Source organism: Mobula birostris, chromosome 20, assembly GCF_030028105.1.
Source record: "Mobula birostris isolate sMobBir1 chromosome 20, sMobBir1.hap1, whole genome shotgun sequence".
Lineage (NCBI taxonomy): Eukaryota > Metazoa > Chordata > Chondrichthyes > Myliobatiformes > Myliobatidae > Mobula > Mobula birostris.
The window spans coordinates 14,414,177-14,438,911 of record NC_092389.1 but is presented as its reverse complement, the minus strand read 5'-3'; the positions used below and the strand labels follow the sequence as shown (position 1 = coordinate 14,438,911).

The 24,735-nt window shown below is 43.8% G+C and overlaps 2 protein-coding genes and 1 long non-coding RNA gene across 5 annotated transcripts in view; 1 reads left to right on the top strand and 2 right to left on the bottom strand.

Moving 5' to 3' along the window:
* LOC140185074 (uncharacterized) overlaps positions 1 to 11,791 on the top strand; it is a 35,583-nt gene extending 23,792 nt beyond the window's left edge. Inside the window, exons 2-4 of the long non-coding RNA XR_011882488.1 lie at positions 4,388 to 4,550; positions 11,544 to 11,604; positions 11,705 to 11,791. This is a non-coding gene — a long non-coding RNA (uncharacterized lncRNA). The remainder of the gene's footprint in view (positions 1 to 4,387; positions 4,551 to 11,543; positions 11,605 to 11,704) is intronic.
* tlcd5b (TLC domain containing 5b) lies at positions 1,212 to 20,328 on the bottom strand. Of its 3 annotated transcripts, none has more exons than XM_072238314.1 (4): positions 20,194 to 20,328; positions 11,424 to 11,638; positions 6,713 to 6,912; positions 1,212 to 3,395 (listed from the first exon to the last, which is right to left on the bottom strand). In XM_072238314.1, exons 3-4 carry the CDS (start codon positions 6,906 to 6,908, stop codon positions 2,854 to 2,856), a joined length of 738 nt encoding a protein of 245 aa, XP_072094415.1. In that variant the 5' UTR covers positions 6,909 to 6,912; positions 11,424 to 11,638; positions 20,194 to 20,328; the 3' UTR covers positions 1,212 to 2,853. The 3 variants fall into 3 exon arrangements, with proteins under 3 accessions (XP_072094415.1, XP_072094418.1, XP_072094417.1); XM_072238317.1 differs by having other exon boundaries at positions 20,198 to 20,328; XM_072238316.1 differs by lacking the exon at positions 20,194 to 20,328 and adding an exon at positions 19,849 to 20,015.
* Positions 20,329 to 20,795: 467 nt separating this feature from the next.
* pou2f3 (POU class 2 homeobox 3) overlaps positions 20,796 to 24,735 on the bottom strand; it is a 40,304-nt gene continuing 36,364 nt past the window's right edge. The window contains exon 13 of the mRNA XM_072238303.1: positions 20,796 to 23,778. Within this exon, the coding sequence (XP_072094404.1) occupies positions 23,739 to 23,778 (40 nt within the window). The 3' untranslated portion in view covers positions 20,796 to 23,738. The remainder of the gene's footprint in view (positions 23,779 to 24,735) is intronic.

The following is a 24,735-nucleotide window of genomic DNA, read 5'->3' as shown; positions in this document are numbered from 1 at the left end:
GACTGCTGAGGGGATCTTGTGGTCTCTCTTCCACCCATGCATATGCAGGGCCCTTAGCTTTGTCAATGATCCCACTCATCCATCCAACAATCTTTTTGAGCCCCTACCATCAGGCAGAAGGTCAAGAACTGTTGGAAGGGTAAACAGATTCTTCCCCCAGGCCATATGGCTACAGAACTCCCTGCCACCAGCCAGATCTCATGACATATGAGGCACCTGTAGCATTATACTGTTTTCTTTTTAACTTGTATCGTATATGCACCGTATTATTTGTTAATTTATTTGTGGTAATATTACTTTATGTGTTATGTGTGTGAATTACGTCTACTGCATTACATAAAGTAATATTACCACAAATAAATTAACAAATAATACGGTGCATATATGTCACCATATACAACACTAAGATTCATTTTCTTGCAGGCATATTAAATAAATCCATAATAGAATAATAACCAAAATAGAATCAATGAAAGACCTCACCAAATTGGGCATTCAATTAGTGTGCAAAAACAACAAACTGTGCAATTACAAAAAGAAAGGAATAATATTAATAATAATAATAATAATAAATAAGCAGTAAGTATTGAAACATGAGATGAAGAGTCCTTGAAAGTGAGTCCATAGATTGTGGGAACATTTCAATGCTGGGGCAAGTGAAGTTGAGTAAAGATATCCCATTTGGTTCAACAGCCTGATGGCTGAGGGGTAATAATTGTTCTTGAACCTGGTGGTGTGAGTCCTGAGGCTCCTGTACATTCTTCCTGATGGCTGCAGCAAGAAGAGAGCATGTCCTGGGTGGTGGGGGTCCCTGATGATGGATGCTGCTTTCCTGTGGTAATGCTCCGTGAAGATGTGGTCAGTGGTGGGGAGGGATGGACTGGGCCATATCCACTACTTTTTGTAGGATTTCCTGTTCAAGGGCATTGGTGTTTCCACACCAGGCTGTGATGAAGCCAATCGATATACTCTCCATCACACATCTAGAGAAGTTTGTCAAAGTTACAGATGTCATGCCGAATGTTTGCAAACTCCAAAGGAAGTAGAGGCGCTGTCGTGATTTCTTCATAATGGCACTTACGTGCTAGGCCCAGGACAAGTCCTCCAAAATGGTAACAGCTAGGAATTTAAAGTTGCTGACCCTCTCCTCCTTTGATCCTCCGATGAGAACTGGCTCATGGACTGCTGGCTCCCTCCTCCTGAAGTCAATAATCGAGATTGTTGTTGTAGCACCACTCAGCAAGATTTACATTCTCCCTCCTATATGCTGATTCGTCACCACCTTTGATTCACCCAACGACAGTGGTGTCATCAGCAACTTGAATTTGATATTGGAGCTGTGCTTATCCACACAGTCATAAGTGTAAAGTGAGTAGAGCAGGGGGCTAAGTACACATCCCTACAATGTTCCTGCGCTGGTAGAGATTGTGAGGAAATGTTGTTACCAATCCAAACTGACTGGGGTCTGCAAGCGAGGAAATCAAAGATCAGATATAAAACTTCTTAGAAGTGAAGAAGAAAAGGGTGACTAAGTGGAGCAAATATACAGCCTACAAAGTGGAACTGAGGATTGAAAAATATGAAATTAGACGGGAAAAGAGATTGTGATCTTTATATACAGGGCAGCAAGTACAAAACAAAGATGTGATGATGAACTTGTCCCAGAATAGATTAGTTAGTGTTGTGTAAATTGAACAATTTTGGAATTTCATTTAAAGAGTGTGAGAACTACTGCATAAATCCGAAGGTAGAAAAGCCTCTTTCTGATCCCTGAGGTGTGGGATGAACAACTAATGTTCCAATTAATGTTCAGCTCGCAACAGTGTGGAGAGCTGAATGCCCTGTGTGTGCTTCTTTACAGTACACAAGGGACTGAGAGGCCTATTCCTGTTTTTTCATACGGTTAGGGAAGTGAACTAACTCCACTTGTGCCTCTCTAAGAGACTTGTGTGGTGGAATGGCCTATTCTCCATTTTCATAGCAGCAATGGGCTGAATGGCCTACTTGTTACAGTGAAATAGACTGAAGGACTCTCCTATTGTTCCAATGCAGAAGGCTCAAGAGCTCAACAGTCCTTGCCTCTCTCTCAAGGTGCAAAATAGACCACTTGTTATTCTGTAATTCATTATGATAGTACCACAAAGGGCAGGATTTCTTTGGATCAGAAGTTTACTTGAAGGTCTACAGAAGTCATTGAAAATTATGCAATCTACAGGGATAAACAATAGATGAGGCAATAGCAAAAAGGACAAGAAATCTAAGATTATTGCAAGCTCTCGCCTACAAAAACTGAAGTGACATCTGGTTGTTGTCTCCCTAGTGGAAGGAGTCCTGATGAAGGGTCTCGGCCTGAAACATTGACTGTCTTTTCCCCTCCATAGATACTGTCTGACCTGTTGAGTTCCTCCAGCATTTTGTCTGTGCTCCTGAAGATTTCCAGCATTTGCAAAATCTCTTGTGCTTATTCATTGTCTAGGTCTGGATGTGATTATTGGCACTCTGCTAAGGTCACCATCATTGTAGGACTGCACCCAAACTGAGGAGCAGAAGAACAGAATTCTAGGACACCAGTTACCATGCAACCAAAGATTTTATGGTCCACACGTGCCACTACTATAGCCAATAAAAAAAATCAGAGCTGAGCACAAGATAGGCATTATAATTGACACAAAGACAGTGAGACACTACTGAGAATTCTGGCGGGGAATTCTGAGTTCAGAGGCAGTTTCAGGTCGGCAGTGACCTGCAACGCATTTCTTGCTGAGAACATAATACACCTGCCAAGGGCATTCGAAAATTGTACTGTAAATAAAGTAAGGAACCAGGATGGACAAGGATGGAGATCAATTAACATTAGTAAGCTTTCTTTGTGTGTCCATTGATCTGTGGGCGTAAACTGAGTTGGCTCCGCTCTCTCCACGCCTTGTACTTGTGACTACTCTTCCTCCAGGCAAACTTGGCAATATTCACCATGAAGACCCAGGACACCATGTACATAGCAACTCCTCCCAGCTTCACAATTGGTAGGGGCACAGGGGAAGATAGCTCACAGTACAACAGCCTGGCTCCCACCCCAATCCGCACACTGGAAAACAGCACAACAAAAAGGAAGTCCACAGCATCTCCCAGCAAGGTGTGGTAATATCCAGCTTCTCTGAGAAACCAGCGGGTCTGGAGGAACGGATTGGTAATTTCACTACCGAAGATGACTGCGTTGACCTCCGTAGCCGAGTGCTCCAAAGCTAACACCATGATGATGCCCAGAATACTGAGGCTGTGGTGAGACAACATCACCAGACCTTCCGTTTGGAAGTAGACGCACCAGCTCATATCAAATATAAAATAGCCCAGCGACAGGCACAGCACTCGAATCTGGAGCTGTGTGTTTGGAGACCCTAAAAAACATAAATGCAGGTTGCATTTAACCCTTTCAGGTTCAATACCAAATTATTTCCATTGACCAACTCTTTCTAAGACAAAATTGATATTTCCAACACTTAACAGTGTTTCTCATTCCAATTAGTTCTTTTCTTTTGGCTTATACCACCTGTAATTAAGTTTTAAATAAACAAAAAAAAAGCAAAATTATGAGCTTGCTGGAAATCTGAATTAAAAAGTGAAATGCTAGAAATACTCAGTAATGTCTTTGAGGAGTGAAATAGAATTTGTGTTTCAGTCAATAACTTTCTATTGGAACTGTGTGGAGAGCTTGCAGCCCTTTGAACTAATGGACTGTAATACCAAGGACAACAGCAATGCACTATGGAGCTTCTGTGAGGGGTACCTTGAGAAAAAACACTGTGACTGCAGCAGCAGATAGAGGGAGAGACCGCTTCCACAATGATGAGACCAAACACCAGTTGCCTCAGTAAAGCAGCCAACATAATTGAAATTTCTTTTCTTTCCCACCCCAACCCATTCCACCCCCCCCCCGACCCCCTGGAGCAGATAGAGAGTCTAGTGACATAGTGTCATGACAACAACCTTTCCCACAATGTCAACAAAACTAAAGAGCTGATCATTGACTTTAGGAAAGGGTGGGGCACATGCTCCTGTTAATATCAACAGTGCTGAGGTCACGAGGGTTGGAGGCTACAAGTCTCTAGGAGTGAGCCTATCCTGCTCCAACCACATAGACACGATGGCCAAGAAAGTGTACCAATACCTCACCTTCCTCAGAAAGCTAAGGAAATTTGGAATGTCCCTATTGATCCTCACCAATTTTTATCAATGTACCACAGATAGCATCCTATCCAGATACACCGGTCAAGATGACACCAGCGAACAATGTTTCCTCAGGCAACATCTTCCAGATAGTCCACCAAACTGTTTCTTTCACCTCTCCTGCATCTCCTTTATGTTTTAAATGTGTTTCTGCTACTGTTAGAGCCTGTGATCTACAATTTGAAGAACGGTTGAGCGACCTGCCGCTTTGCTGTCTCTGAGAATATTCCAGGAGGCGAGCGACCTCGAGGCCTAGAAGCCCACTATCAACTTCATCTTTCACCAATCTCACCAATTAAAGCACGAAGAAAGACTGAAACACTGAGGTGAGTGCTGCTGAAGAAAGGTGTCTGTGTGTAAAGGTCTCTCGATCGCTGCTCTCGAGGGAAGGCTCCTGTGATTGAATTCTCTCTCTCTTTCTCTCCCCCCCCATGCTGCTGGAGGATGATACTAAAGTTCTGGGCCTGTGATTTATCGATTAGACTGTAGTTCATTTGGACTCTTTTAGTTTTATGTTTTTATATTCTTTCTTGTTGCCATTTGTGCGATTGGTTTTTTTTTTGGTGCATGCAGAGGGTTTCATGTTCTTGTTGCCACTTGCACGATTTGTTTTTTTGCGCATTGGGGGGGGATGATGTTCTTGTTGCTGTTTGCGCAATTTGTTTTTCTTGCGCACGGAGAGGGTTCAATATTCTTGTTGCCGTTTGCGCGATTTGGTTTTTTCGTGCATTGGGGGGCTGATGTTCTTGTTGCTGTTTACGCGATTTGTTTTTTTTACATGTGGGGAGAGTTTGATGCTCTTGTTGCCATTTGCTGTGTGTGTGTGTGTTGATGCTTTTCTTTGAAACATTTCTGTGGCTGTCTGGAGGAGACGAACCTCGGAGTTGTATACTGCATCCATTCTTTGATAAAAAATGTTCCTTGAACCTTGAACTATAGTTTGGTACGGCAACTGCTCTGTCCGAGACGGCAAGATACTGCAGAGAGTTGTGGACAGAGCTTAGTACATCACGGAAACCAGCCTCCCCTCCATAGACCCTGTGCCTTGGTAAATCAGCCAGCATAATCAAAGATCCCACCCACCCCGGACATTTTCTCTTTTCCCCTCTCCCATTGGGCAGAAGATATAAAAGCCTGAAAGCATGTACTACCAAGCTCAAGGACAGCTTCTGTACTACTGCTATAAGACAATTATACTATAAAATGCACTCTTGACTTCACATCTAATTTGTCATGGCCTTGCACTTTCCTGTCTCCCTGCACTTTCTCTGTAACTATGAAATGATATTCTGCAATATTATCGATTTTCCCTTATACTACCTCAATGTAACTGTTGTGATGAAATGATCTGTATGGATGGCATGGAAAACAAAGTTTTTCATTGTACCTAAGTACACATGACAGTAATAAACCATTTACCACCCAAGAACACTCAGCATGAAGCTAAACCCCCCACGACATATAAAAGGGGAAAATCAGAGGCAGGTTACCTCACACTGTTCCTACATACTCTGACCTCCTCCTCTCACACCACTGTAAAATCTTCCTTTCTCACCCTGTGTGCAATAAAACATTCTGAGAAAGCAACCTTCATCACCTGACACAGCCCACACACGCTCTGACACTGTCACTTCACACTACTCCCACAAGTCATGACTTGGCCACCCAAGGAGCATCAACAAAGCTTTGGTCATTCTCCCTCAGGGGAGAAATAGGAAGAAATCTCCAAGAGACTGGTAAATTCACCTTTAGTTAAGCAAATGCATAATTCCCACCCAAGTCTGTGTTCAATTACTTTGTTGCTTGACCTCTTTATTCCACTGCACTGTGATTATGTCTATTATTCCCTTGTCTCAGTCAACGATCCCAGCATTGCTGGCAACATCACCAAAGCATTCTCAGAAAGCAAAGCACGCCAGTTATGTTCATACTCTGGAGATTAGCTGTTTGTCAGCTCTTGATTTTCCTCAGAGGGACTCCTGACACGTCAAACAAAAGTGAATCATTTTGTTCACGGACAGGAGAACAACAGCAGAAATTTCAAAACAGGACTTGCAATATTGCAAATGCAACCTTAATTTTTATGAGAGCATGATTAAAGACATCTATGACCCTGTCATCCCTGGGTTAGTCCATTTCAGAAATCAAAGTGCAGGCCTTGACTCAGCATCATCCTGAGTGATTTATGTGGAACCTAATTCTTGCTCTCTAGGGTTAGCAAAGGCAAATATGATGTTGTCAAATGCACTACTGGGTACAGATCTTGCAACAAGGCAAACCAGTCACGCATTGACTGCAAATGCCCTAGGTCCAGGAGTCATTCAAACCAAACAATACTAGTATAGATTATGACCACGAGCCAGACTGTAGAACTGCCTGTCTGTCAGCAGCACAGAGCTAGTCTGTGATTGACTCCATCCAGCATGTTAATTTTAGAATGTAACACTGTAATAATCTCCCCCTAACTGCATCGTATCCCAGAACTCACCTGGATGATTAAAGGGCCAAGGCCCATCTATAAATCCAACGTATCCAGAGAGACAGACAATGAGAATGCCGTGAACAAGTGTTACCAAGCGACAGTTCCACTCATAGCTGCGATAGTGGTTTAGCTGACAGAAGAAGACATAGAGTGACACCCAGCAAATCAAACTGCAAAGCACCAGGAGCAGGGGCGCAGCCATCTCACTAGAAAGAAAGAAAATATTATTACACGTACACAGGTACAATCAGGTGCTGAGTTAGGGGCATGGTTGGACTATGAAGTTAGAGATTTGTTCACAATGTGCATTTATGTCCACCAGAGTCACCAAAACCAGCAGGAGACAGTATTTGGGCAGTAACAATGCCAAGCTGAAAGTCAGTTCCCACTCATCTAGGACACAACTTACTTACTGCCTGTTACACCACTGGCATTCAGGGCAGCAATGAAGGTCCTCCATCTCTGGTGGTGTTCTGGGTTTCTTTCATCATGTCAATAACTTCCTCTTGGTTTTCACTACTGTCAGTCATGCAAGTCCCAGGTGGAGATTCAGGAATACTGTTGCACTTATATGTAGAAGGGTTCTTCATTACTGGTTTCCATAACAATTTTTACCATTCAGGGTTATTAGCTGAGCTGTACCCCTGACCTGGAGGATCGGTGGACCACTCTTAGTCTGTCCTCTACCCTTTGACCTGTTTGGCATGGGTGACCCAACCAACAGCCAAAGCATAAAGCCCTGATATAACATAACTCCAGGTCACTGAGGTGTGCAAGCCTCCAAACCACAAGGTTGTAGTCCTCATGGAGGCAGCTAGGATACAAGGATTGAAAAAAAAGGACTTCCTTACTAGTTACAGATTTGACAATGACTCATCCAGATTCACAAATCCCTTAAGGTCAGTTCCACAACAATAGTATTCTGAGGAGAGCAATCAAATATCCTTCAGACTAGTGTTCAAAGTTCATTCTTATTCAGGAAAAAGGTGTGCTAAGGTAACAGTTCAACAAAGCTCGCACTAGGGGCAGCTTCCAACTTCATGGTGCATGTGCACTCCAGGCAATTGCAAGGAGAGTTCTTGAGCAATGTCAAATGAACTCCTTGATTACATTACAGGACACAACTTGATCCCATATATCTAGATGTGTGCATTCTTGGCAAATCTGTTTATTAATGCCCATTCCTAGTTGACAGGATAATGATGCACTCATTCTTGAGCTGTAGCAGATTATCTTGTTAGGAGCATAACATTGTTAAAAACAGCAGGAGACCATTTATTCCCTCAATCCATTTCTAGTAAACTGCTTCTCCAATCCATCCACCCAACTTTACTATTTGCCCCTCAGACTTATCTTTTTTGGGAATATTTGTGGGATAATCCAGGGGCACATGGGCAAGTGGTTAAGGCATTCGACTAGCGGCCTGAAGGTCATGAGTTCGAGCCCCAGCCGAGACAGCGTGTCATGTCCTTGAGCAAGGCACTTAACCACACAGTGCTCTGCGACGACACTGGTGCCAAGCTGTACCGGCCCTTGCCCTTCCCTTGGACAACATCGGTGTTGTGGAGAGGAGAGACTTGCAGCATGGGCAACTGCCGATCTTCCATACAAACTTGCCCAGGCCTGTGCCCTGGAGAGTGAAGACTTTCCAGGCGCAGATCCATGGTCTCGCAAGACTAGCAGATGCCTTAAATACAGGGGCACAAATTTAACAACAAAGTTACCAATGAATTCAACAAGGAAATAAGCTACAATGTGGAACTCATTGCCAGGAGAAGTGGTTGAGGTTAATAGTTTCCAAATCACAAACAAGAGAATATCTGCAGACGCTGGAAATCCAATCAACACACACACAAAATGCTGGAGAGACTCAGCAGGCCAGGCAGCATCTATAGAAAAAAGTACAGTTGACATTTCGGGCTGAAACCCTTCAGCAGGACTGGGGGAAAAAAGCTGAGGAGTAGAGTTAGAAGGTGGGGGGAGGGAGGAGAGAACCACTAGGTGATGGGTGAAATCTGGAGGGGGAGCTGGGAAGTTGATTGGTGAAAGAGACAGAAGGATATGGAAGAAAGAAAAAGGGGAGAGGAGCACCAGAGAGAGGCAATAGGTGGGCAAGTTGACGAGGTGAGAGAGGGAAAAGGGGTTGGGAAATGGAGAAGCCGGCGGGGGGGGGGCGGGGGGGATATTACTGGAAGTTTGAGAAATTAATGTTCATGCCATTGGGTTGCAGGCTACCCAAAAGAAATATAAAGTGTTCCTCCAATCTGAGTGTAGAAATATAAGGTGTTGTTCCTCCAACCTGAGTGTGGCTTCATCACGACAGTGGAGGAGGCCATGGATGGACATATCGGAATGGGAATGGGAAATGGAATTAAAACGGGTGGCCACTGGGAAATCCCACTTGTTCTGGCGGACGGATCGTAGGTGCTTAGCAAAGCCGTCTCCCAATCTATGTCAAGTCTCACTGGTGTACAGGAGGCCACACTGCGAGCACCGAACACAGTAAATGAGCCCAACAGACTCACAGGTGAAGTATCACCTCACCTGGAAGGACTGTTTGGGGCCCTGAATGGTAGTGAGGGAGGAGGCGTAGGGGCAGGTGTAGCACTTGTTCCACTTGCAAGGATAAGTGCCAGGAGGGAGATCAGTGGGGAGGGACGAATGGACAAGGGAGTCACGTAGGGAGCGATCCCTGCGGAAAGTGGGGGGTGAGGGAAAGATGTGCTTAGTGGTGGGATCCCGATGGAGGTGGCAGAAGTTTCGGAGGATTATAGGCTGGTGGGGTGGTAGGCGAGGACAAGAGGAACCCTATCCCTGGTAGGGTGGTGGGAGGATGGGGTAAGAACAGAGGGGCATGAGATGGAAGAGATGCGGTTGAGGGCAGCGTTGATGGGGGAGGAAGGGAAGCCCCTTTCTTTGAAAAAGGAGGACATCTCCTTCATTCTAGAAAGGAAAGCTTCATCCTGAGGGCAGATGTGGCGAAAATGGAAGAATTGAGAAAAGGAGATGGCACTTTTACAAGCAGTAGGTTAATAGTTTGGATGATTTCTAAAGGAAACAAGATTAGTACATGAGAAAAAAGGAATATAGAAAGATGTGAGATGAAGCAAATGGAAAGGAAGGAGACTCAGGTATAGACACCACAGACAATTGGCTAACTGACCTCTTTCTCAAAGTTCAAAGAAAATTTATTTATCAAAATACATACATATTACCATACACGACAGTGAGATTAATTTTCTTGCAGTTATTTACAGAGAAAAAGAAATACAATAGGATTTTATGAAAAACTATAAATAAACAAAGACTGACAAACACCAAGGTGTAAATGAAGGCAAACTGTGAAAATAAAAATAATACTGAGAACATAACTTGAAAGTGAGTCTGTAGGTCATAGAATCAGTTTAGAGTAGCAGTGAATGAAGTTATCCATGCTGGTTCAGGAACCTGGTGTTTGAAGGGTAATAACAATTCCTAAACCTGGAAGTCTATGCTGATTATTTTATGTAACTGCTTTTCCTGATCTCACTCCTAATGGTCTCACTCTAATTTTATGATCATCATTATGAAATCTGGTCTACTATCTTGTTTGTTCCAAAGTCTGTTGTTTTGAAAACAGCCCATGCAAATCTCTAGAAATATATTGCTATTACAACCTGCAGTCTTCTGTCTTCTCATGAAAATTTAAATCTTCTATTATAATTCCTTTACCTTCATTACAAGCTTTTCTTATCTCAATATTTATGCATCACTATTGCCCGGAGCCTATAGACAACTCCCTCTAGATATCTGTGTTCTTTGCCGTTTCTGCTCTCAGGAAAACAACTTGATTAGTCTGTCATTAGTCCTCAGTCCCAGTACAACTTCCATTTCCTTGTTACTGTAAATACATTATCTAGAAGAAACAGATTTCATACAACCTTTAATCCATGTGTCCTGTGACTCCCATAAGGAAAGATGTGAAATTGAGGCCAGTTTCTAGCTTTTGGTTGGTGTAAATCAGACCCTTGCGTTAAGTCCTGTTTATCTGCTGCACTTAGTAATTTAGTGATCACTGGCTCTGGGGCTTAGAATAGAAGCAATTCTAATACTCATCTTACACACTTTACTGTGTCAATCTTACTTACTGCATTAGCGCTGTTGCATTTACTAAAATCAGAATGGGATTAAAGCCCACCTCGGTGTCTGTCCCTGCCATAGCTTCAGCCTCAATCTGATTCCTCAATCCTTTAAAATAAAGAACAAGCCATTTAGCTCAACTATTTTGTGTTGGTATCTCGTTGCACCTTTCTCTCTCAGCATTCGATAAATATTTCTATTTTTTTCCCACTTTTGCAATGCTTAGTTTTAGGAAGTTTCTAAGCTATTTAGCTCAACCACTTCCTGTGGTGGTAAGATCCACATTTTAACTATATCCTGAGTTATGAAATTTCACTTATTTCCTCATTATTTATAAGCAACTATAATGTACAGTAGTTATGGCTTTTTTAATTTCATGATTCCCCCATATGGAAACATTGCCTCTGATTCAACTTTGCCCATTTACTTCATCACTTTAAGCAACTCTACTGAGTTACCTCTTGTGTTGGAGAGGCAAGAGACTGCAGATGCTGGAATCTGGAGCAGCAATCTGCTGGGGGAACCCTGGTCAAGCAGCATTTGTAGGAGGAAAAGAATTGTTGAGAATTTGGGGTCGACACACTGCATCACGACTCACCTCTTGAGTTTTGCCTCCTCCAAAGGAAAGAAGCTGTTCAGTCTTTACCAGCAGCTGCAATCTTCTGATTTTGGTTTCTTTCTTGTAAATCATTCTTGCACTTTTCCATATTTTTAACAGAGAATAGAGACCAAGACGGTGCACAGTACTCAAAGAAAGGTCTCAGCAGAGTCCTATGGAGGTGTAGTATAATTTTGCTACTCATGAATTTTCTTCTGGAAGAAAAAGTTCATAGTAATTTGTTAACAAATGTAACTGCTTTGTTCTCCTACCATTCGCAGGTTGCTCTAGCTGACAAGGTGAAGGAGAATCCGAAGGGCTTCTACAGATATGGAGGTTGATGCCTTGCAGCTGCTTGTGCGTGGGAGGGGTGAGCTGGGGGGGGGAGGGGGCTTTGGGGTTCTAACATTTAACTGTCATTCATTCTTTGGGGCACTCCTCTGTTTTCATGGATGTTTGTGAAGAAAAAGAATTTCAGGATGTACATTGTATACATTTCTCTGACATTAAATGTACCAACTGAAACCTATTGCTATTTTAAGAGCAAAAGGACAAAATTGGTCCTCCTCAAAAAGTGGTAAACTATGCAAGGAGTTGAAAGAGATGGGGGAGATCTTAAGTGGATTTTTTGCATCTGCATTTACTCTAGAGATGGACACAGAGTCCCTGGACCCTATACAGATCACAGAGGAGGAGGTGTTTGCCGTCTTGAGGCAAATTAGGGTGGATAAATCCCCAGGGCCTGACAGTATGTTCCTGTGGACCCTGTGGGAGGCTAGTGCTGAAATTACAGGGGCTCCATCAAATATATTTAAAACATCCTTAGCCACAGGTGAAGTGCCAGAGGATTGGAGGATAATGTTCCACTGTTTAAGAAAGGCTCTAAGAATAAGCCAGGAAATTATATGCCAATGAGCTTGACATCAATAGTGGGAAAGTTATTGGAAGGCATTCCTAAGGGCCAGATATATATGTATCTGGATGGACAGGGACTGATTAGGGGTAGTCAATATGGCTTTGTGTGTAGGAAGTCGTAAAGTTTTTCAAGGAAGTTACCAGGAAAGTTGATGAAGGTTAAGTTGTGGATGTTGCCTACATGGACTTTGACAAGGTCCTGCATGGGAGGTTGGTCAAGAAAGTTCATTCACCTGGCATTCAGGATGAGATAGTAAACTGGATTAGATGTTGGTTTTACAGGAGAGGCCAGAGAGTGGTAGTAGATGGTTGTCTCTCTGACTGGAAGCCTGAGAGGTGCACTGTGGTGTACCGCAGGGATCGGTAATGGCTCCATTGGTGTTTGTCATCTATATCGATGATAATGTGGTAAATGGGATCAGCAAATTTGTGGATGACACCAAGATTGGGTGTGTACTGGATAGCGAGGTAGACTATCAAAGCTTGCACCGAGATCTGAACCAGCTGGATAAATGGGCTGAAAAATAGCAGATGGAAATTAATGCAGACAAGTATGAGGTTTTTCACTTTTGGAGGACCAACCAGGGTAGGTCTTATACAGTGAGCAGTGGAGAAGAAGGATCTAGGAAAACAGATCCATAATTCCTTGAAAGTGATAACACAGATACATACGATCATCAGGAGAGCTTTTGGCACATTAGCCTTCATAAATCAATATATTGAGTACAGGCAATGGGATGTTATGTTGAAATTGAATAAGATGTTGGTGAAGCCTAATTTGGAGTATTGTGTCCAGTTTTGGCCAACCACCCCACAGGAACGATATAAATAAAATTGAAAGAGTGCAGAGAAAATTTACAAGGATATTGCTGGGAGGACCTGAGTTATAGGGAAAGGTTGAATAGGTTAGGACTCCTCTAGAACATAAAAGATTGCTGGGAGATTGAATAAAGGTATACAAAATTATGAAGGGGATAGATAGGGTAAATGCAAGCAGGCTTGAGATTACAACCAGAGATCATGGGTTAATGGTAAAAGGTGAAATGTCTAAGAGGAACACAAGGAGGAACTTCTTCACTCAGAGGGTGGCGAGAGTGTGGAATGAGCTGCCAGTGCAGGTGGTGGATGCGAGGTCGATTTCAACATTTAAGAGAAATTTGGATAGGTACATAGATGGTAGGGGTATGGAGAGCTAGGGTCCAGGTGTAGGCCGATGGGACTAGGCAGATTAATAGTTCAACATAGACTAGATGGGCTGAAGGGTCTGTTTCTGTGCTGTAGTGTTGTATGACTCTTCTATGGCTCTATAAAAGTTGGCACAACATTGTGGGCCGAAGGGCCTATACAATACTGCAACATTGTATGTTCTATATTAACATGTCCCTATCCCTGCAACCATGTCAGTAAATCTTTTTATATCCTCTCCAAAAGCATATGGATGGGAAAACATGAAATACAGGAAACAAAATTAGAAGCAATACTCTGGTCATGGCCAAACCAGTATTTTATAGGGAATACTTCTATATTCTGTATCTCTATTTGTGAAGCTAGGATCTTGCACACTTTTAGTCCCATTCTCATCCTGCCTGTTACTTTAAAAGTTTTTTTAATACCTCTTAAAGATTAGCATTGTTTGTCAGATGTACATTGAAACATACAATGAAATCAAATCAGTGATGGTGTGTTAGGGGCAGCTCACAAGTCCTGTCACACTTCCAGTGCATGCCCACAGCTCACTAACCCTAAACGTACACGTGGTTGTGGGGAGAACATATAAACTCCTTACAGACAGTGGTGGGATTGAACTCCTATCAATGATCGCTGGCACTATTTTTTTACCAAAATATACCTTATTCAAAAATAAAATTATGTACAATAACCATTCAATGACTGTCAATCCTTTACAGATGTTTCCATTATGGTCTATACATATCCACACTTTTGGCCACCCACGTGGCACTCCAGTTGTTCACCTTACCACACCACTGTTGAGGGGTATACTCCCCACCACCCGACCTCTCCCACTCCCGTGGGAGAAGAACCCTATACTGTGGTCCTTCCTCACCGGGCCCTTGCGGTGGCTGCACCGGGTTTCAGTGCGTCCCTCAGCACGTACTCCTGCAGCCGAGAATGTGCCAGTCGGCAGCATTCTCCCACGGATATCTCCATGTGCTGGTAGATCATCAAGTTTCGGGCTGACCAAAGAGCGTCTTTCACCGAGTTGATGATCTGCCAGCAGCACCGGATGTTGGTCTCCGGGTGCGTCCCCGGGAACAGCCCGTAGATCAGAGTCCTCTGTTACGCAGCTGCTGGAGATGAAACGTGACACTAGCCCGTCCATCCTCCTCCACACCCTCCTTGCGAACTGGCAGTGTGCAAAGAGGTGGGTCACAGACTCCTCCTCACTGCAGTCCTCCCGTGGGCAGTGGGGTGTGGAGACGACGTTCCAGGCGTACAGGAGGGCTCTGACAGGGAGGGCCCCTCTCACCGCCAGCCAGGCGAGGTCTTGGTGCCTGTTGGTGAGGTCTGGCGATGAGGCATTTTGCCAGATGTACTGGATGGTCTGCTCAGGGAACCACCCCACTGTGTCCATCACGTCCTTCTCCTGCAGTGCCTGCAGGACATTATGTGCCGACCACTGCCTGATGGCCCTGTAGTCAAAGGCATTGTCCTGGAAGAACTTTTCTACGAAGGACAGGTATGGAGGCAACAACCAGCTGACTGGGGTGTTGTGCGGGAGTGGAGCCAGACCCATCCTTCGTAGCCAGGGTGACAGGTAGAACCTGGCCACATAGTGGTACTTGGTGCCCACATATATGGGTTCTACACATAACCTGATGCAGCCACACACGAAGCTGGCCATCAGGGTGAGGGCGACATTGGGGACGTTCTTGCCCCCATTGTCCAGGGACTTGTGCATGACGGTCCATCTGACCCGCTCCATCTTGGATCCCCAGACGAATCTGAAGACAGCTCAGGTGATTTCCGAGCTGTAGGAGCGGGGGACAGGCCACACCTGCACCAAGTAAAGCAGCCCTGAGAGCACCTCACACCTGATGACCAGGTTCTTGCCCATTATCGATAGGGAGTGCCCTCCCCACAGTCCCAGTTTCTGTTTCACCTTGGCAGTCCGCTCCTGCCAGTTCTTGTTGCAAGCCTCGGCCCCTCCGAACCAGATCCCCAACACCTTCACGTGGTCAGACCTGATGGTGAAAGGGACAACTGGATCGGTCAGGCCAGTTGCCGAAGAGTATGGCTTCGCTGGCACTATAAAGCATTGTGCTAACCACTACATAAACATGCTGCCCTGTAAACATGCTGTATACACCCAGATCCCTTTAGTCCTGCACCACATTTATATTGTGACCTTAATGTTACCTCTTCTCATTCTTCCTACCAAAATGTATCTCCCTGCACTTTTAAGTATTAAGTTTCAATTCCTCCTTTTTGGCATGTAGCATTGCTAGAATGACCAGCTATACTGCTTTCAAGAGGGATTATGGTGAGCAATCTTCTACCAGCAGTGTTTCTCATTAAGGTATTCTGGCATAGCTGTTAGGTAAAGAGATCCAGGACTTAGGCCCAGCAGTGATGAAGGAATCTATTTCCAGGTTAGGATCACACACAAAATGCTGGAGGAACTCAGCAGCCAGACAGCATCTATGGAAAAGTGTAAGCACTCAGCATTTTGGACCAAGACCCTTTATCAGGACTGGAAAAAAAAATGAGGAGTCAGAGTAAGAGACTGGGGGAAGGGAGGAAGAAATGCAAGGTGATAGGTGAAGATGGGAAGGGGGGTGAAGCAAAGAACTGGGAAGTTGGTTTATGAAAGAGATACAGAGCTGGAGAAGGGGGAATCTGATAAGAGAAGTCAGAAGGCCATGGAAGAAAGAAAAGGGGGAGAAGCACCAGAGGGAGGGAAATGATAGGCTGGTAAGGAGATAAGGTGAGAGGGATATGGGTATGGGGAATGGTGAAGTGGAGGTGGGGCATTACCAGAAATTCAAGAAATCGATGCTCATGTCATCAGGTTGGAGGCTACCCAGACGGAATATGAGGTGTTACTCTGCCAACCTGAGTGTGGCCTCATCGCAATAGTAGAGGCGGCTCTGGACTGACATGTCAGAATGGGAATGGAAAGTGGAATTAAAATGAGTGGCCACTGGGAGATCCTGTTTTTTCTGACGGACAGAGCATAGGTGCCAATCTACATCAGGTCTCAACCAACATACAGGTGGTCACACTGGGAGCACCGGATACAGTATATGACCCAGACTCACAGGGGAAGTGTCGCCTAACCTGCAAGGACTGCTTATGTCCCTGAATGGTAGTGAGGGAGGAGGTGTAGCACTTGTGCTGCTTGCAAGGGTAAGTGCCAGGAGGGAGATCAGTGGGGAGGGATGAATGGACAAGGGAGTCGCATAGCAAGCTATCCCTGTGGAAAGCAGAAAGTGGGAGGAGGGCAAGATGTGCTTGGTGGTGGGATCCTGGTGGAGATGGCGGAAGTTACGGAGGATTACATGCTGGATGCAGAGATTGGTGGGGTGGTACGAGATGACAAAAGGAATCCTATCCCTGGTGGGGTGGCGGGAAGAGGGATGAGAGTAGACATGCACGAAATGGAAGAGATGCTGTTGATGGTGGAGGAAGGGTTAGGATGGTGTGTGATCTGGAGAATGTGCACACGATGGCCTTTGAAGTACCTGAGGCTCTTGTACATGGTGGTAGAAGTAAAGCATTTGGGATGTGCTATTGGAGTAGCCTGTGAAGGTATTTTGTACAGTACTATGCAAAAGTCTTAGGCACATTTATATAGCTGGGGTACCCAAGACTTTTGCACAGGCTCTATATGTCAATGTGGAGCAGAGAGCCAGTTTGCAAATCTGGTGGGAGGAAAGAATGTTGGGAATGGCGAGGGTGGCATGTGGGACAGGTGGCAGAGGAGTGCCAGGGGCAGAGGGTGGTATGGGTACAGACACACCAGTCCTGAGACACCAGGCAAGGTCATTTGATTCCAAACAATTTATTGATGATTACAGAATGTCTCTCTGGTGCTTCCCCCTCCCCCCCACTTCCCCTTTTCCCAACCATGATTTCCCCTCTCCCTGCCCCCGCCCCTTTCCCACTCTCAGTCCACAATACATACCATATCAGAATCATCTCATGAATTTTTTTTTGACAGCAGCAGTATAGTGCAATACATAAAATTACCACATTATTGCACAAAAGTCTTTGGCATCCTTACCATATATTTGTACCCAAGACTTTTGCACAGCACTATAAATTACAATGTTTAGGACGGTGGATGGAGTGCCAATCAAGAAAACTATCTTTTCCTTGGATGGCACCGAATTTCTTGAGCATTGTTGCAACTCCAATTATTCACTAACTTGATATTACTTGGGGGGCTCCCAACCTGCTTTATAGAAGTCTAATCCAGCTGACATCTTCTTAGGCTATTCTCTTCCTCCTCACAATTGACTGTGCCTACTCTCCACAACCGATAATGTTCTTCAGTATAGTGTTGAAAACAGGAAATGCAACAGTGAATTTACACACAACAATATCCCACTGTTCTTTAAAACAAATCCATGGGACCTTCCACCTGAGAACATAGGTGGGGTGTCAATGCTGTAATAGTAGCAACAGGTTGCATAGGGTTATCAGCCTAATTGTTTTGTGTTGAATCTTCTTCTACTTCTTGTTGTTTGGCAGTCACTTGCATTAGAGGAAGACTTACTTTCATTGTCCTTTAGTGTGTTTTGAGGTGGCCAATAAGGTCAATGTGGGAATCAGACTTTTCCATTGACAGGACAGGAGAAGGCTGATGGGCAGTTAGGCCAATAGTTTGTGTGAGATTGAATTTACAATGTTCTAACTCAGAGCTGAGAATGTAACTAACTGAACTGCAGCGGCTCTCCATTTTTTATACTGTTTTACCTCTTCCTTAAGGTTGTTAGAGCCAGTGATGGTAGTGGGGATAAGCTCCCACTACCTATTAAATGCTCCTAATGGCGTGCTCCTCAAATAGCCTCTGACAACCAAGTCCAGCTCCTGGCCTTCACATGTGGCTTAGCTACTAAGCCCGGCAGAACCGTTTCTACTGTCAGGAGAAGGGGCAAAGGCAGGTTACTGGTGTCAGTAATCAGATGCTTCGGGCAGATGGGGCTTGTCAGCTGTGGTTGGCAGCTCATCTTGGAGAAGGAAAACTCTGATTTCAAACCTCCACTGCCTTGTGGCTATACCCACTCATGGGGAAGGATTCGGGAGTAAGCCCTGAGGGAAAAATCCAGAACTGGAGTCCCAAAGGCAGTCCTGCATTGACTTCGATGTTGACTGGTAACTCCTGCGATGCTGTTGGTACCAAACTGTATTGGCCTCCGCTGTTCCTTTGGGTTCATCAGGTGCGTGGAGAGAGGGAGCTTGCCACATTGGCAGCAGCTGGCTCTCCATTTCGTACTGCCCAGGCTTGTGCACCTAGACAGCTAGGATGCAATACCCATGTTCAACTCTGACCAACAAAGGCTTTAGATACCTCTTCAAAGAATTCAATCAGGTCAGAGAAGCAAGAACTGAACTTTTGGAATCCATACCTCCACCTTTCAATACAGTATGTTCTACATATCTAGATATTTTCCTATTGCTTTCTTTAATAAAGAGTCCAGTATTTTCTCATTGTATTTCATAGCCTCAGACTTTTAAGATCTATTCCATTTCACAGGCTTCCATACTCTTTTGCTGCTTTTTCCTACACCCAGTGTCCCTCGCCTTCACCAACCCACTGCTCACATTTACTAGCATTCCATTGCCTCACCTTTTCTTTGTGCTTTATTATAATGGTCTCCTTTACCAAATGTTGTTATCCCCCTTCCATCTTCCTTCACTTTGCACTCTCCTCCTTGTCCTGATAACACAATGGCACAGTATATAGCGATGAGCACAATCGCTTTACAGTGCCAGCAGTAAGATCAGGTTCAATTCTCCCTGTGACCTGTATGAGTTTCCTCCGGGTGCTCCGGTTTCCTCCCACATTCCAAAGACATACCGTTTAGTGAGTTGTGGGCATGCTAAGTTGGCGCCAGAAGCGTGGCAACACTTGCGGACAGTTCTGCACTGGCAGGATGCTCAGCACAATCCTTGCATATTTGATTTGACATAACCAACAGAATTCACAATCTTTCGATGTAAATTTGACAAATAAAGGTAATCTTAACTCCTCCTACTCCCAACGTACCTCTCCTTGTTGGCCCCTTCTTTCTGCCCCAACTCATGATGCCCCCTCCTATATCAAATAGCTCCCAAACCCTACCAAGCTGTTCCCCATTGTCCTACATTTGCCTAAATGTATACACCATTCTAAAGTACCTCTCCCTCCCAAACCAGTAGCCCAAATCTTCTCGTTCAAAATTATAACCCCCTTCCCATTGTCCCATCCACGGCAACGATTCCTGTTGACCCTCCCCTACCTTGTTTCCGTTCTCCCCCTTCCACTACTGACCCGTTTTCCTACCTTTACGGACAACTCTCCTCCCTTGCAGATCATGTTACTGCCTATTATAATCCCCTTTCCTCTTTGACAACGTTACTCCTCCTGTCCAGCCGGTCATCGACTTTTCCACCGATGCGGCCCTGGTACACATTCGCCACCCGTTCTTCCAAACCCATCAGGAATCAGCACCAGCGGACCTTCAGGAGGCTGTGATTACCATGGCAACTGCCGAGACGATTGACGGGAAGCCACACCCCCTCTCCCAGGGCCCCACCTCGCCTGAGCGCCTACCCCGCCTACAGTCACTGGGGATGCGGCGTAGCCGCTCCTTGGCGTATTCTTCGTTCGGAACTGACGCCGACTCACCGACGTTTGCAGTCGCTGCTTCTCATAGCGGCGCCGTTTGATCCGGCGAACTCCGGCAGCAGCATCATTGACAGAAGGCCTATGGGCCGGAGGATGTCAGTTTGCAAAGGGGGCGCTGCTGGGACGAGATCCGGGGAGGGCGAGGTTCTGTGTGGGGGGCGGGGTTTGCTTGTTGGTGCAGGAGGATATCGGGTCGGAACTGAAGTTAGCAGAGCCTCGATGAAGGGGTGGGACTAAATACCCAGGGGCAGGGCTAGGAGGAGGTGGAGCCTTCTTGTGGGATCTGGGCGAATTCCAGGGTACATGGCTTGTCCATGGGAATGATCCACGGATTGAGTTTATACAATGCGTGTAATAGCAGGACAAACCATGGGCGGGACTTCTTTTCAGGGGCATGGGACTGGGTGTCTGCAACGGGGGGGAGTATGGCTTGCGAGCTGGGCTGAGTGAGTGGAGAAGGCTGTTGTTTTGAGGGACGGCGGTTATAGTTGCGGCTACCCTGTATTTAACCACATCCTATTGTTGAATTCCGGTCTCTGATCCGGTTTGACGTCAATCCTAAGAAAGCTGAGACAAGACGCCGCGTTGTAATTCATTCTTAGCTTTAATAAAAACTTTATTACACGAAACGTACAAAGTTGAAGGCAGGTGTCCCGACCACTGAGGCAGAGTCTTACAAATAAAAGCTACCTCCACCCATCGTCCACAAAACCCCATCTCACACAAAATTATTTAGATATCGAGTCCTCAAATATTTGAGGCTATTTGAAATACATTACTAGTTTGCTAATTCCCTCAACTCCTTTCAGCAATGATAGACGTACTCATATTCGGCCTTAGCATGTAAATTACATCAGCCTAAAGTATTTTAAGTCTAGACTTCACATGATTTAGCAACACAGCAACGTCATAAATAACATGTAGAATTCAGAAGGAAAAATAAATTAAAATGGGATGGACAGAATGTTATAACATTGATTACATCTGTTTTGTTTTCTTCAGGAAGACCAATACTTCAGTGCAATTCCAGATGACAAGTCAGGGCCTACCTTCAAATTGAGACTGAAGAACATAAAACAAAGAACTTCTATTTGCCCCATCCCATGGCTCACTTCTGCAATCTATTCCCATTTTCCCTGGGCTTTAACACCCCAAATTCTATTTTATGCTACTGTCTTAAGTATTTAGCTATTTTCTCTGGAGGGCACAAGTTATTCTATGGGTCTGGTTATTTTGGCTTGTACTGCCATTTCTTATCATTTAATCCATACTGCTTCTCACATATAAAATCCCCTATTCTTCTCTCCTTTACGCTTTCTTTCTTGCTGTATCTTAAAGCATTATGGAGTTCTGTTGAAAGTTAACAATCTGAACTGCTACATCTGTTTCTTTTTCTTCAGGGATGTTGCCTTGAACTTTTATTTCATTAAGTTCACTTCCAATTCATCAACTGCTTTAAAAAAACACAGATATCCAACATGAGCAGCATTTTCTTTAATGTTTTTGGATCCTTTTCAAATTGGACTTCTAAAACAAAACTAGTAATCACACAAATGAGCTAAACTGTTCCCTTCCTTTGCACTTACAAATTGCATTTAGGTTGAACTGTTGATGCTACCTCCAATGATATTATTGGACATACTCAATAAAAAGTAGTAAGTACATTATTCTTGGCATAGCTGCGCAGATATACGTTATGGTTTCAAATACCACACATGAAGCAGTTTAATATTTTGAAATATGGCCTCATATTCAATTTCAGACCAAATAAAACAAAACATAGTTCAAGCAGCTGTGGTGTCCTTATCAACCTCTCTGTTAACATTACCAAATATAGATTATATGCTTATACCACTGTTTGAGAGATACTACTGTATATGCATTTAGCTTCCCTGATACAACAGTGACTGCACATAAAAATGCATAACTGGCTGTAAAGCCAATTGGAACCGTTTAAGTTTTATACATATGAAAGTCCCTCTTTTACATTCTTGTCACTTTACTAAGAACAAGATACAATCCGTTGAAGTTCTGAGATCTGAAACACTCTTCCATCACTTGATTGTTTCCTTAGATAGACCGACTGTCAAACTATCCAGAATATTATACTTTGTTAATACAATACCCACTCTGTTGTACTGTATCTGGTGTTTATGTATTGCAGCAGTTCTAATCCTCAACCACAGTCATTTTATCCTCAATCATGGTCTATGTAATGAGTATAAATTAGTGGTTATGTATAATAATGTAATGTACTTTGGTTAAGGCAAGGATTAAGTAGCTTTTGATTTTCACTGAAATCACAAATTTAATGTAACTGGAATGTAAAATTTACATTAATTTAAAAAACTCAGGAAATTACAAGAAGATGCCCTAAAAGTAATAATAAGTATCACTTTTTATGGATAATGTGACCAATTAATTAACTTTTGGAACGTGTTTAACATGGGAATGTTTGGTTGGGAAATTATTTGAAAATATTCCTCAATATTGAACACAGGATAGAAGAGGAAGTAGAATTGGAAAATATAACCCGTAAGCGGAGTTAATAAGGTCAAAGCAGATATTTGTATGAACTATCTTTTACTTAAGGCTGTTGTGGCACAATTTGTAATCAAGAAGCCTGCATTCTCTAATCAACAAATAGATAATGATACCATACACATTTTGATGGGATATCAAAACAACTGAGCAGATCTAGGTTGTCATCCATTTTCTAATATTCTCTCAGATTTGTTTCTATTGCCCCAGAATTTAGTTGAGGAGCAGGCTCACAATATTGCCAAGATTATTGCCGAGGCCCAGAGCCAAACAGTTTAAAGCAGTTCAGCAGTTTAGAGGGTTGTGAGCAACAATCCCAGACATTATAAAGGTGGATTACAGGGTGAAAAGAACTGTCTTTTTGCTACACACAATCTTGAATTATACATACATTAATGCAATTAATAAGCCTAATATTAAGCAAACACGGAAATCATGGAGGTTCAGCTCCCATTATTCTTTTGACCAGTATCTATAGCATGAATGCAAGATGCTCACACAACTACTGGCCAGTCAGAATGGAGTCACAGGCAAAGAGGGGTCAGCGGTACGGTGAATATTAAATTTAATTGGAAGTAAAATAACATCCTGCTAATGGAAACAGAAATGGGCCTGTAAATGCTTCCTAACATCTAGGGAGTCAGGTCTCATGTACAGTGAAAGATTCATGGTAACATTATTGCAACTTGCACAAAAAGAGGCACTATAATAAATCCACTGGATAGAGATCAGAATGGCAGAAGGTTGCAGTTTAATGCTTCATTAGCTCTGATTGGCAGTGAAGAGAACATATTGAAGGCAGCACAACACTCAGTCCATTGGACCATTGTTACTAAATTGCAATGTTTATATTCTCATTGCAAAACTTCTAAAACTTTTGCATTAAATGTTGTCTCTGAGTAATGCATGTTCTCCATTGTCCACCCTCACTGTGCACCTGTACAGTGCATAATGTAGCTGAGGATTGAAGAAGTGGCTGATCAGAAAGTGAGATCCCAGAACTTTCAGTGTAGAAATGAGGGACTATTCCACCAGAATCGTGAGCTGCAAAACAAAAGTCAATAGTCAGTTGCTAGCAGAACACTTTGTTGCCTCCAGCACAGAATCAAAAGGTAACCGAGTCAAAAGGTATCTGCCGAGACCAGGCCACAATCTCTGCTAGAACTGTGTTATTGAGGGGAGAGGCAACTGAGCAACTGCAATCATTCCGTACTTGACATTTCTACAAGGGCTTATAATGTATTATGAGGATAGGTTGAGCAAGCTAGGGCTTTTCTCCCTGGAGTGAAGGAGGGCAAGAGGTGACTTGATAGACGTATACAGGATGATAAAAGTCAGAGAATTTTTCCTAGGGCAGAAATGCTAATATGAGGGGGCATAATTTTAAGGTAATTGGAGGAAAGTACAAGGGAAATGTCAGGGGCAAGTTTTTCTTTTACACAAAGAATAGTGAGTTCACTCCAAGGGTGGTGCTAGAGACAGATATAATAGGAGCATTTAAGAAACCCTTAGATAGACACATGGATGATAGCAAAGTGGAGGCCTACTTAGGAGGGAAGGGGCTAGATTGATGGTAGAGTTGGTTAAAAGGTCGGCACAACATTGTGGGTGGAGGGGCCTGTTATGGTCTATGTAGCATGTGGTCTGTCTGTGGTTGAAAACCTAACACTAAATGTGGGATTGTAACTCAGTACAAAACTGAAAATAAAAACATCTATAGGCTTGAGAAGTTAAAAAGAATATCTATTTGCCTTTGCAGGTTCACATTGGCTACTTGGTTCCCATTTCTTGATCAATCTGCGGTTAACTCCCTTTGCTAGGAATTGAGATGATCATGAAGCAACCAGGCAACTGCTTGGTTTCCAACACTGCAACGTTAACAGATGCATTAGCACAACACACAGAACTGGCAAATCTGTCGTTGCAAGAATAGCCAAGGCTATTGTCCATTGATTATAGTGCATCAGCAAGGTGGCATGGATAACTTTCAGTTCCAAAGAC